Source organism: Watersipora subatra, chromosome 2, assembly GCF_963576615.1.
Source record: "Watersipora subatra chromosome 2, tzWatSuba1.1, whole genome shotgun sequence".
In the NCBI taxonomy this organism is placed as follows: Eukaryota; Metazoa; Bryozoa; class Gymnolaemata; order Cheilostomatida; family Watersiporidae; genus Watersipora; species Watersipora subatra.
The window spans coordinates 42,063,860-42,076,931 of record NC_088709.1 but is presented as its reverse complement, the minus strand read 5'-3'; the positions used below and the strand labels follow the sequence as shown (position 1 = coordinate 42,076,931).

At 35.7% G+C, this 13,072-nt stretch overlaps 1 protein-coding gene across 3 annotated transcripts; it reads left to right on the top strand.

Moving 5' to 3' along the window:
- Window positions 1–179: 179 nt before the first annotated feature.
- LOC137386853 (isopentenyl-diphosphate Delta-isomerase 1-like) lies at window positions 180–10,350 on the top strand. Of its 3 annotated transcripts, XM_068073026.1 has the most exons (6): window positions 180–208; window positions 2,060–2,151; window positions 4,769–5,019; window positions 6,376–6,506; window positions 8,334–8,526; window positions 9,755–10,350. In XM_068073026.1, exons 2-6 carry the CDS (start codon window positions 2,072–2,074, stop codon window positions 9,886–9,888), a joined length of 789 nt encoding a protein of 262 aa, XP_067929127.1. In that variant the 5' UTR covers window positions 180–208; window positions 2,060–2,071; the 3' UTR covers window positions 9,889–10,350. The 3 variants fall into 3 exon arrangements, with proteins under 3 accessions (XP_067929127.1, XP_067929128.1, XP_067929129.1); XM_068073027.1 differs by lacking the exon at window positions 2,060–2,151; XM_068073028.1 differs by lacking the exon at window positions 180–208 and having other exon boundaries at window positions 2,102–2,151; window positions 4,754–5,019.
- The last annotated feature ends 2,722 nt before the right edge of the window (window positions 10,351–13,072 follow it).

Genomic DNA, 13,072 nt, shown 5'->3' with positions numbered 1-13,072 from the left:
TAAAAACTTTAGTAGCGATTCCAACTAATATTAAATTTCTAAGTCGCGCCCATAGCTGGTTTCATATAGCTTGTGTTCTTTGTTATTGTGTAAAAATTTAAAACGTTGTCGAAGTATCGACACAACTTTCGACCCAAAGGCCAGTTAATTAATTGGTTCTTTAGCATCGTGCGTTCCACTGTAATTGGATTTTGAGTGACCGCACCAGGTTAGGTTTCCCTCTAAATATTTTTCATCGACTGTCTTTGGTCAAAAAGTTGCTTTATAATGTTGTTAAAATATATACATTTGGCTTTACTTGAATAGTTACATTTTATTTACGGAATGTCGATGTCTCTTACCAGAGCCTTAATTTTTTTTGTTTTAGCTTTGCACTTTGATTCGTCTGGTTTCTTCGGGTTTGCCAAAATCACGCTTAAAAACGGATTTTTGACTACAAAAAATGGGAATATGAGTGGTATTTTAAGAGTAAGAATAGGTGTGTGTCAAATTGATTAGCGTAGCACTAATCTACAAGAACAAAGACTCAACTATCAGCATGGGCTAAGATCTGACTGATCGTCCAAGCTGGCTGCACACCAGCGAGGATTCTCCTAAATATTTCTTTGAAACTACTTTGGATAAGATCGTGTTGTTTTAACAGAAAATGAATGTACTCAAGATTTCAATGTTTTCATTTATCAACTAAAACTGTTGCGGTGAAATATGCTGGCACAGCCAATCTGTAACTCACAGAGGCCATGTCTTCCTGGTAATTTTTGAGAAAATGGGCAATTTATATTCAACCTGTTAATCTTGTTATAGTCAGGGTATTTGAGTTTCATGATCTCCTGAATATAGGTTAACATGGTCATGCTGTCTAACAAGGTCATGTTGTCTTGAACATTTTTCTACTGCAGCTAGAGTATTAAGTTTTATGCTTCACATTCTATTACATCTTTACTTGAAATATTTTTTGAATTTAAGAGAATTTTTAATCTCAAGGTAATTACTATTATAATTATCAAGCTAAAAAACAATATGTTAGTCAGTGCAGACTAATCAATTGTTTTTGTATCAGTTACTGAAAGTAGTAGTAAAATCAATTACAACCAATCTGGGCACAACGGAATTCTTTGGTTTATCTAAGTTATGTTAGCAACAATTGCAACATGTCCTGCTAACTTGGTATAAGTACCTGTGCTATCAATGGTGTTTGGGATTCATAGACTTAATATGCATTTACTGTATTTCAGCTTTGTCTCAACAGCTAATTTCTATGCAGAAGATACTCGTGCAATAAAAACAATATAGCTGCTGGGTTATAATAGTGCAGAGTGATTAGGGTTTGTTGATTTAAGAATTTTTTGCTCATATTTGTATAGTTTACTTCAAAGCCAAAAAGGGCTCCAGGATGTATTTTCAGCTGTTAGCAGCTTTGCTATTATGAGCACAATCAATAATGATTAGCAAGTAAATAGTAGATTTATTTTTTAAGGTTACTAGAGTCATATAGAGTCTCTAGTGAATTATGTATACACTTTTAATTTGGCGTGTGGTAGCTTAGGATTATCTAGATCAAATGGACATTTTCAGCTTTGAATGAAAACTGGAATGCCTCATTTCGAATAACTTCTAACCAAAGGGGATAACTCTTAACCTGAGAGAATGCATGCGCAATTTAGTGACTTCCTAAAATTAACAATGTGGAAGATTCAATTTTACAAAAGTTCAATCACTTGAGTCTTACAGCTATCAACTTATCATATCATCATATCATTTTACCAAACCATCTATATCATACCATCTATATCATACCATCTATATCATACCATCTATACCATACCATCTATATCATACCATCTATATCATACCATCTATACCATATCATCTATACCATACCATCTATACCATACCATCTATACCATACCATCTATACCATACCATCTTACACGGATAAACTGATGAATTATCTTTCAACATAAAAGTTGAAGTTCATATTAAAGCAACGTTGATCAACAATTTTATGTGTGATGAGATAATGATTTGATTGATTTAATTGGAACATCTCAAATTGTAGGAGCTAACGTAAATGTCAAAGTTCTTACGGTCGCTGTTTGGAAAGATCTGGCTACGCACAACTCCCAAATACATATTTCACGGTATTTACAGGTAGTTTTGCTGATTTTTCCTGTTATGTTTGTAATACCAATATTTTACATAAATGTCAGTCAATATAATTTGCATCTACAATATTTCATTAGAATCAATTGTCATATCTTAAACCTGTAACAGTCTGAAATTATTGTCCATCATTGGTAGTTACAAAATCGAAATATCCCAATTTTGATGTAATATTTTTACAAATAAGTTTATTTTTCTTTTCTGTGAGTGGTTTAAAATTATTGCTGTGTATAACTCAATCATGTCACTGCCTGCTTCCTATTTGTCACTTTTAGTCAAAGTTTATGCTTCTATATATTTAAACAGTAGCTGAGCGACCCGGTGTTGCCCGGGTATTAAAAATCAGCTTATAAATTATGAATGAGAGTTGGCTGCCACTTGTTATTAGCCTGGCACATTGCCAATGGAAAATTTCAGTAAAGGTTGACTTGCAACAAAATTCACATTACAGTTATTTGGTATCAAAAGATTCACTATGTCTTACTCTGCTGTGTTGTAAGTGCAAAATATGTGGAAGTGTGATTACAAGCTCTTAAAAGCTAAAAAACGAACAGTTAATCGCGACTATCGCGAAAACACCGCAGATTGGAATCCCTTTCCAAAACGGCTCAAATGGTACGTAGTTGAGCATGATGGCTTTTGTTTACACTTTCATGTAGCCTCATTCGTTAAAATATTTTCACAAATTTACATCACGCATTCAATAAATTGTCTATAGTCCTTACGCATCTGTTTTATCATTATTGTAATGCTGTCGCTTTGAGCGCTGATATCTCAAAACTTACCATCAAAATTTGTTTAATTTTTTAACCTTAGCTCGAAGGAGTGCATATCATCTTCTAATAAACATGACGCGCCTGTTGGTCACCTGTGATAGTCAAAAAATGATGCAGAAACCATTCGCGCTATTTAGCAGAAAGTAAGGGTCACATGATCGACTAGATGATTAGACCAAACTGAAATGAAACTATCAAGTAGCGAGCGTCTATATTTGAGAAGGGCTTCTCGGTAAAACCCGAAGTGTTTGACATAAACTAGTGCTACGAGAAATTTTATATTGAGCCTTTTATTGGCCTTTAATTTCACGTAATAATATCATGTGTCAAAACAATAACTGCAATGTTTGAGTATGTCTTCGAAATAAAGAGATTCCAAACTACAGCGTTTTTGTGATAGCTGCAGTTAATTGTTCGTTTTTGAGCTTTTAAGAGCTTGTAATCACATTTCCACTTATTTTGCACCTACAACACAGCAGAGTAAGACATAGTAAATCTTTTAATACCAAATAACTGTAATGTGAATTTTGTTGCAAGTAAACCTTTAAGCTTACTAATAAGAGCTCGGCTTCTAATGACGTACGTCATGACTTTGTGTCATGGTATTTGCTCCGATATAGCGACAAATATGGCCTAGCGAGTCTATCAATCTCTGTGGCTGAATCAGTATGGCGTTGGACTGGTGAACGGGAGGGTTTTAGATCAAACCATCTTTGGTACGGATTCTTTATTCCAAGATTCTAATAATATCTATAGCTGGACATACTGAAAGCAGACGACAAACTTTGAGAAATATGTGTATAGATAAGCATATACATGAACTAGCCGAATGCTCGGCGTTGCACAGGTATTAAAAAACAGCTTCTAAACAGTGGAGGGTAATGCAGTTTCCTGCTACTTGTCATTAGCCTCGAACATTGCCAATGGCTAATCTGAGTAAGCTAGTATTACTATTGCTAAACTTACTAATAAGAGCCGTGAGAACAAGTTTTAGTGACATTGTGCGTAATCTAGACTACTAGGGATATTTTAACCCAGAAAACGGCTCATATTGCCCAATAAACAGGCATCTTGCGTAGCTCCATGGGTTAGGTTATCGCCTGGTGAATGGGAGGTTCTGAGATCGGATCTTATGTGACATGGATTTTGATTGCTAGACGCTAATCTCTATAACTGGACAGAGGAAGGACAAACTGAGATATATAGATAAGATCTAGAGTCTGTCTGTCATTCAAATGTCCAGTTAATTGACTTTGGCTAAAATCCGGCACTTGTAGTCTGTGAGATATCATGTGTAGTCTGTGTAATGACTATATGCACAATTGTTCCGAAGCCTGGTAAGGTGGATGCTGTGGGTAGTGGGCTCGGCTTCACATTCATACATCTAAATTTATCGGTTCAATTCCCGTTAGCCACAATCCTTTTTCCTAAAACTCTTAGCTGGCTTCGGACAGACCCGGCCCTTATTATTGTAAAGATTAAAATATTAGCTTAAGTTACTCAAATTCATTGTGATAAAAACTTAGCCAAATGCAACTGCATTACCTGTCACTGTCTATAAACTATTTTAAGTGAATGTAGCATAAAGAGTAAGGAATGTTTTCCAACAATCTGTTTTAGCTATGCTTTCAAATATTTGCATTATTCATTGGCCGGACACATACAGAAACAGACAAATATTTCCGTTTAAAAATTATTATAGTAAATGTTGTATATATGTGGATTAAAAATAAATTTTTTATGACAAAGGTGACAAAAACTTTTTTATCACCAGTGCGATGCCGGGCATTCAGTAGTATTTATACATTTCTAAGGCATCACCTTTGCAGGGGAAGAAGCATGTCATCTGCTGACTCCCTCCTGGCAGGCCTGGATCAAACTCAGATTGATCTGCTGAAGGAGGAGTGTATACTTGTGGACACAAATGATGTCAAGGTTGGCTCTGCCTCCAAGAAGGACTGCCATCTCCTTAAGAACATAGAGAACGGCATGCTGCACAGGGCCTTTAGCGTTTTCCTCTTTAACAGTGACAACAAGCTGTTATTGCAGCAGAGGTCACTCGCTAAAATAACTTATCCAGGTATTTCTAAGGTTTGCCAGTTTACCTCCCCTGAGCAACTCCTATACTGTTACAGTATAGGAGTCCCCTCCATTCATACCTCCCTTGAGCAACTCATTCCATTCATGAACGCTCAGCTTCTATGATGGAGTGATAGCAGATTTGACAGCCTGATTGTCTCCACATCTTAAACTTTCCTAAATTTTTATGTAATTTTTTGCTTATATGAAGTTGCTACTACCTAATCCTTACTAGAATAAAAGCCGTGTCCATCTGAAGCCACGCTAAGAGCGTTAAGAAAAATGATTGTTCCGCACAGAAATCCACCCCAGATATTCGGTTTCCCAGTCAAGCATGGTATAATCTCACCACTCGATCACCTTTCCATATTTAAGAATAATTATACGCATACTTATTACATATTATGATCTCTCATAGCACACTGGACTGACTGGGTACCATTAACAGGTAAAAAAGCAGAGTATGACCACAGATACTTTCACATACGAAGTTAAACTCTTTCTGAGATATACCTCAAATGTGGGAATATGTTGTGAGCGCTGATTTTCTTCTAAAACCCATACCTGACAACAGCTCCTTGATAACTGCTGCTGATGAGTACAGCATCAAAATAAATGTTTTATATGAAGTTGTGTGAAAAAACTAAATTAATAACAAATAATTAATAATCATTGAGGTTCTTATTGATAATTTATTTTACTTCACCTGAATAGAAGTGTGGGCTCAGTGATTTGAAGGTCGAGAGGTGAAAGGTGGTGATAGAAATATGCGATGTAAACTAACTTAGCATATTGTGATTTATCATTTTATACCTTTTTACTTTTTAATTTTTATGAGTTTCTTCATTTTTATTTATAGAGTTGCAATGTTTCTAGAAACTTTAAATGTTGGATGTAGCTTCAGGTGTAGAGGCGGTTATTCATGAAATTTTACATCATATATTGGAAAATAGCGCTTCGTGGCAATCATACATGTTGGTAGGAGTTTTATTGGGTGACATTTCATATCCTTCCATGTCAAATTTATACTGATGAATGCATGGTAAATAACGCGTGGTCGTATCACAACTTTGCTCTCATCTACATAATTGACACTGCTGGAGTAGGAGTTTGCAGATGATCAAGAAAATGTTACACTAGAGGTTATTTTCTAAATAAATGCAAAGATGATCTGGATTCAAGTGCATGCGGAAGTGGTTGCTCATCTCTTCTACATTCTTATAAATTACCATTTTAATTTATGATATTATATTTATTATCCGTCATTTTTAGTCGTGAAGATTTATACACACCAATTTATCTCAAGAGAAAACATGTTAAAAATAAAGTTACCATGGAAGTCTTATTATGATTGTAGGGCATTTTACAAACACCTGCTGTAGTCACCCCCTCAACATGGAAGGAGAGATTGATGAGGAGAATGCTATAGGTGTCCGCAGGGCAGCACAACGCAAACTTAAACATGAACTAGGCATAGAACCTGCACAGGTATGGGCACCCTATTGTACATAAATTGTATAGACGGCAGCAGCTTTCAACTGTACTAGTATCAGCATGACTGGTCTAGCCATGTTTCTCACTAAACCCGTCTGGTTTCGACACAAAATTGAGAGGTAGCTTGTTGATGGTATTAAGTTAGTGTTTGTCATTGGTTTCCCTTGCAGCTTGCGTAATCACATTTACTAGTTACAGTGGACCCTCGCCCATTTACTAGTTACAGTGGACCCTCGCCCATTTACTAGTTACAGTGGACCCTCGTCCATTTACTAGTTACAGTGGACCCTCGCCTATTTACTAGTTACAGTGGACCCTCGCCCATTTACTAGTTACAGTGGACCCTCGTCCATTTACTAGTTACAGTGGACCCTCGTCCATTTACTAGTTACAGTGGACCCTCGCCCATTTACTAGTTACAGTGGACCCTCGCCCATTTACTAGTTACAGTGGACCCTCGCCCATTTACTAGTTACAGTGGACCCTCGCCCATTTACTAGTTACAGTGGACCCTCGCCATACGATTTTAATTCCTTCCAGTGTTGGCATTGTAAGGCAAAAATTTCGTATAGAACGATATACAAACCCATAGTAAATATCTAATGCAAACATCCTTAGTAAAACTCATCAAAATATTATAACAGTACTGTACATATTAGAAATTAGTAACAAAATAATATAACCATAGTAACTCCAGTTGCCTACAGTAACTGGAGTTACTAAGGTTATAGTACAACACAGTGGTTTAGTTGTTATGATCTGTAATAAAATGTAAGGTTATAATGTACTATATGCAGTACGTATGGTAGGAAGTTCTTACCTTCGAGGCAGACATATAGCATAAACGTCGAATTTAGCTTACTAAATACAAACTTGAAGCAAAGTTTTATGTTATATTTTTTACTTAACTTCAATTTTATCATTGTTAAAAATTTTATCATTTCACCGTTTCCAGTTTAATATCACCAAACTAATAATGAATAACTCTGAACTAACCGAGATCAAGTATCATATTTCTTTCATTCGTTGTTAGAGGGATTTTAGCGAATAGCATATCGGCATATTTGTTATTCCGATGTATTCAGCACACTTACTACCAAATTTAAATTTTGTGAGAATTTTGCAGATGGCGAAAAATATTCCATATGGGAAAGGCGAAAAATCATTGTGTTCTACACCAAAGAATGAAACAATTGTATAACAGGGTCATTGTAACCCGAGAGTGCACTGCATACATTTACCCCATTTTACAAGACAGGTACTATCTAGATCAGTGGTTCCCAACTACCTTGGAGCCATGGACCCCTTGAGCTCCTTAGCTAAAAGTCACGGACCCTTTTATAAACATCATAACATATGGTGTTTATAACAATGCATTGTAAATTGTAATGTTTTATTTTCCATGGATCTTAGTATATCGCTGAAATTGAAGAGGGAGATAGAGATTTACGTGTTGGTTGGTTACAGATTTTGTTGTTTCGTACTACTAACCGGAAATCAGGTACTATCCAGCGATTGATGCACATAGGTGATAAAAATCTGGACCCAAAAACCTAACAAGACAACGCGACCACCCACGGGAATTGCATTAGCCCCGAAACCCAAGCTAGCACAATCCCAACAGAGCTCGATCATTAAATTCCGCCCATATTATAACGTCACCTATCCTTTTAGGGTTTTATATCATTGACCCAACCACTATGAGACAGGAATAACTGTAAATAACTAGCTAGAAAACCCAATACTGGCACCGGGTGGTGGACCCCCTCAAAACCACCAGTTGGGAACCACTGATCTAGATAATCAATTGCGTTCGTTCAGGTTCCTGTGGACGACTTCACTTATCTGACAAGGATACACTACTTTGCACCCAACTGTCCAAATGATGACAAGTTTGGAGAACATGAAATCGACTACATTCTCTTCATAAGGTGTGATGTTGACCTTGACGTAAATGAGAATGAAGTAAAAAGCATACGTTATGTGAGTCAGGAGGAGCTCCAGGCATTCATTAGTAAGTATTTCTGCTAACTTGATTGTGCGTAAACTGTGTGGGTTATATGGCTGGGTGTAGTTTGGTGGTCATTTGTTATCAAAAATTTTAGGTTCACACTAAGCTTTTAAAAAGATTTTACCAAAGACTGACACGATTTTTAATGATTACAAAAGGTAATAGTTTGCATATGTGAATAAAAATCGTATGGTATTGTGTGAACAACCTAGCAATCGTTAATTGAGAATCTCCTGTGGGCAAATGTCAAACTCAGATATCCTGTCGAGCGCCGGAACACAATAACGACGTCTGTACTGGATGGTTTGACATTTTGTTTGTTATAGTAGAAGTGCCTACTGAAAGTCGGCCTTTAACCTATTTGTTTCAGATACGCAAAAGCTAGTGGAGATCTCGTAAAATGTGTCTGATATCCCTGTGTGTGAGTTTGCAGGCTTTTTATGTGGAGTCTCCAGACTGGGCTTATGCAGCAAGTTGGTGGTTGGTGTGTGTCTCGATCTACTGACTTATTGTCTTCTACTGATCATAAGTTCCGTTGTAAACACCACTGCTGCTGCTTCAGCTGACTAGTGTTGACCTCGCATATATACGGCCAATTCACAAAGTTGTTTTTTCACTTTTTTATATTCGTTTCGGATATAACATAAAATTACCATTTTGCTGTTCATGCATGCGGCAAGGTCAAATGGTTGTAAGGGAATTGAGCACAGAATTAAATGCCTATTCAATATATTCTGGTCTGTGGTTGGATGTCTCAAGGCGCGCAAAGCACCAAATACATGTATAATGGCTGGCAAATTATGCTTTTTTCTTAGAAACGATTGAATAAAAAACTGCAAAGTTGTTACATTTTTGGCCGTCACCATCAGCTTCAACTATCCTGCAATTAAGCGTTTGATTCTTATTGCATCACCTTTATTTTGTGTGGGAGACAGTTTTCTTGCAATCACAATGATTAGGATGATGAATCCCTGTTTACTAATGTAAAAAACAGAGGACATAGCCAATTGGCTTGTTCATAGACTCCATATAATTGAGACAGTTTTACTATAATCCATCTTTAGTTTTTGATTCCACGCTTATCTTTTTTGCTCGAGTTGTCTGACATTTAGCATCTGATTGGTAGCGTTTAAGTAGATAGATGGATAAGTGGGTAGTGTCCACCTTGGGATGGACAAGTAGTGTGTCATCATTGCGATAAGCACCCAACTAATCAGTCATTTATGATTAGGCAAATCTGAGAGTGATGGAACACTCATCACCCCCTGGTTTCAACATATCGTAGAAAGATTCCTCTATCCCTGGTGGGACAATCTAGATAAACTGGACACACAGCTAGACAGACAGACAATCCATCGAGTGTGACACTGCATGACAATCACCTGCTCCGCAATGTTAAACTATATGAAGAAATTTAATGCCAACAAAATATATGCTTTCATAACTAACTTTTTGTGCCATTTCTTATATAATGCGTCATCTTAACTATATTGCATCATCTCACTATAAACTGATTTTTATAGATTTGTATGCAGCTACAGTGGTTTCATGCAAGAATGATAAGGTGGTTAATAAGAATAGTCATATTACAGTTTCATGTTTGAAACTATTAGCTTTCATGTCTCACAGTGAAAGCTAATAGGTTATGTAATGGCATTCCTCAGTAAATATCTTGCTAGAAAAGGTTTTTACAGTTTTATAACAGTCTGTAGATTTTGGTTCTGTGGTTTGTATTTAGTGGTGCCATCAGTTTTACATATACACTATATGTATCATCTGAATATATGAGTTAGCCTTTTTCAATTCCTGCATAATTGGTTAATAGTTGTTTACCTGCTAACAGATCTACCAAGAAGTGAAGGCGAGCACATATTGTTGCTTCAGGGATATTTGTACATGATTATCTGAAAACAACTACAAACAAGAATACATACGGCTGTCTATGCACCATTAGACTTCGAATCACCCTTTTAAACATAGAACCAGTGAGGTAGCCATCTCATTTTTGTAGATTTCCATTTAGATTATTATTAATTTAGATTCTAATTATAGATTTACCTAATTTATTCTGAATTCATATTGAATTTTTCATTTCCAACAGCTCCACACAATTTAACTCCCAACAATATCAAAAAGAAATGACCGACACTAAAATCATTTTTTGAAACAAGCAATCAGCAGAATTTGGCCAACATCTATCAGTGTAATGTCGAATGAAATAACTTGACCAACGACCTTCAAAAAACAATTTCAAACTTTTAAAAAAACAACTCCTTTGTAATATGATCAAAGGTCATTTCCAAGAAAGATAATTTGATTAAGTACAGTGTATTTCCTTGAAATTTAAAAAGATGTGTGTGTCGCAAAAAGAATGTTACACTTTAGAAATTGGGAGTTATGCTCTCATTATGTAAACAAGAGTTCATTATTTTGAATTAAGATTCACTCCACACATGAATACACTTGTATGCTAACCTTTTATGTAACAAAATTGCATCAACAAACTGGCCAAGTAATAGTGCTCAAATGTTAGTTGGCGTACTGTTGGCGTACGGTCGAATTACCGGTAATACAATTTTTGGTGAAACAGCCTGTTTCCAGAACATATTGAAGAGCTAGGTCAATTCTATAATCCATACAATTCTTTGTCACAGTTTTTTCAGGTGTCTGTGAACCAACTCTTCAACAGAGCATGACCTCATGGGAATCTACCTATTAAAATATGCTTAATAGTTAAAATAAATTATTTCAAAAGACAAATGTGTTCCATGAAAAAACCATGAACAATATTGATCAATCATAGGCATTATCGATACTGGAGATGTAATAAGTGAAATATCTTTCTCTACGAAGATAAAGCACAACACACCAAGTTTGTTTGGCGAAACAGACACCCTTTAGTTTTTCAATGACATCTGCGTTCAGACTAGTATTGAATGTATGTAAATTATTTCCTTGATCCCAATTGCCATAGAACATTTCCTAGGTCATTAATATATGCAAACCAAATGGACAGTTTCATGAAAATGTTGCCACCACGTACTAAACTGTTTTTAGGGAATCAATTTTTAAAGAATCATGTATTAGATTCTATGTCAGCCCAGTCATCAATTGCAGTCATGCAAATCATCTCTACTCCATATCTTACTCCAAACTCAGTCGCAATTCATCCTCAATTCTTCCGGATCCAATTAACCAAATTGTAAGTAAATCCAAGCTGTTGGATAGGATAAAATAAGTTGAGAAAGAAAACCAAAATCTTACATACAGTAAGTTAAGTTGCCTACAGAACAAATACCGCTTACATTACTTCAGATGAGCCAAGACCAATAACCTCATGAAAAGCAAACAGATCAAGTCATACTTAAAATTTTGAGCTATCTGCTAGAATTACATACAGTTTTAATAAATATTTTCACCACAGCAAATAGTTGTTTTACTAGTTTTTCCTGACTTTCAAATGTGATCAATAAAACCATCTTGTCTTGTAGTCAACAAAGACAGGAGTGCATCACTTTTGTTTTTTCAATTACACAGCATCATTCCATGCTGGCCCATCCTTGAATGAGCCAGATGAGCTACAACCTCAAGTGCGCTACACGAAATTTTCTTTATATGTACTCTGCAGGTGGTAACAACTGATCTATCATGCATGTGATGTGACAACACTAGAAGTTCCTCATCAAATTATTCACCAATTATTTAATCAGTATGTAAGAATCAATAGATCATCCACAACCGTCTACAGTGGAACCTCTACTTACGAAAGACTCTACTTACAAAATTTCCATGTTACAAAACGTCTTCTCGTAGAAATATTGCATTGAATTATGAAAGATGTTTGTAGATACGAAATACAGCGTCCTTTCCTCTTTGTAGCTGACCTCTTCTTTCTAGAGTTCATTAGGTTTTAAGCAACAAAAAGAATTGATGCACATCTTCAACATGCTCCTACCAATGTAAAGGGAAAATCTCTACAACCCAATGAGAGAAATAACCCAACTTGGAATATTATTTTCATGTCAAAATGGGCAAAATTTTATTCTTTACACTTGATCATCTCTTTAAGCATAAAAAATTTGTTAATGAATATTTAATGCGATATATATATATCTTTAGCAAACCCATCAATTAAAATATACCATAATTTTACTGCAAATAAAAAGGTGTGAGACACGGCAATGTAGGGATCCATCAGCCCGTATCAGCACAAGCGTTTGAAGCAATAATGATGATGCAATGCCTGTAGAATTTTTAGCAAAAAGAAATTGTGAAACAAATGCAGGAAGTTCATTTGTGATTTAACAGGCTGTTACATAACGAATATTTAGTAACCATGAACAAACTTCTATAAAATTGGCAAATACTGTATAGAAAAAAGAACCAATACTGCATTAAACCCCTAACCGTAAGTATAACAGTAGGTATTGCAAAAATGATCTATACCAAATACAAAGTTGCCTTTCAATAGATTCTGCTCAGAGCAAATATATGTCAATATATACATGCATATCTCACCATATCATATCTGCATCATATTGTATATACC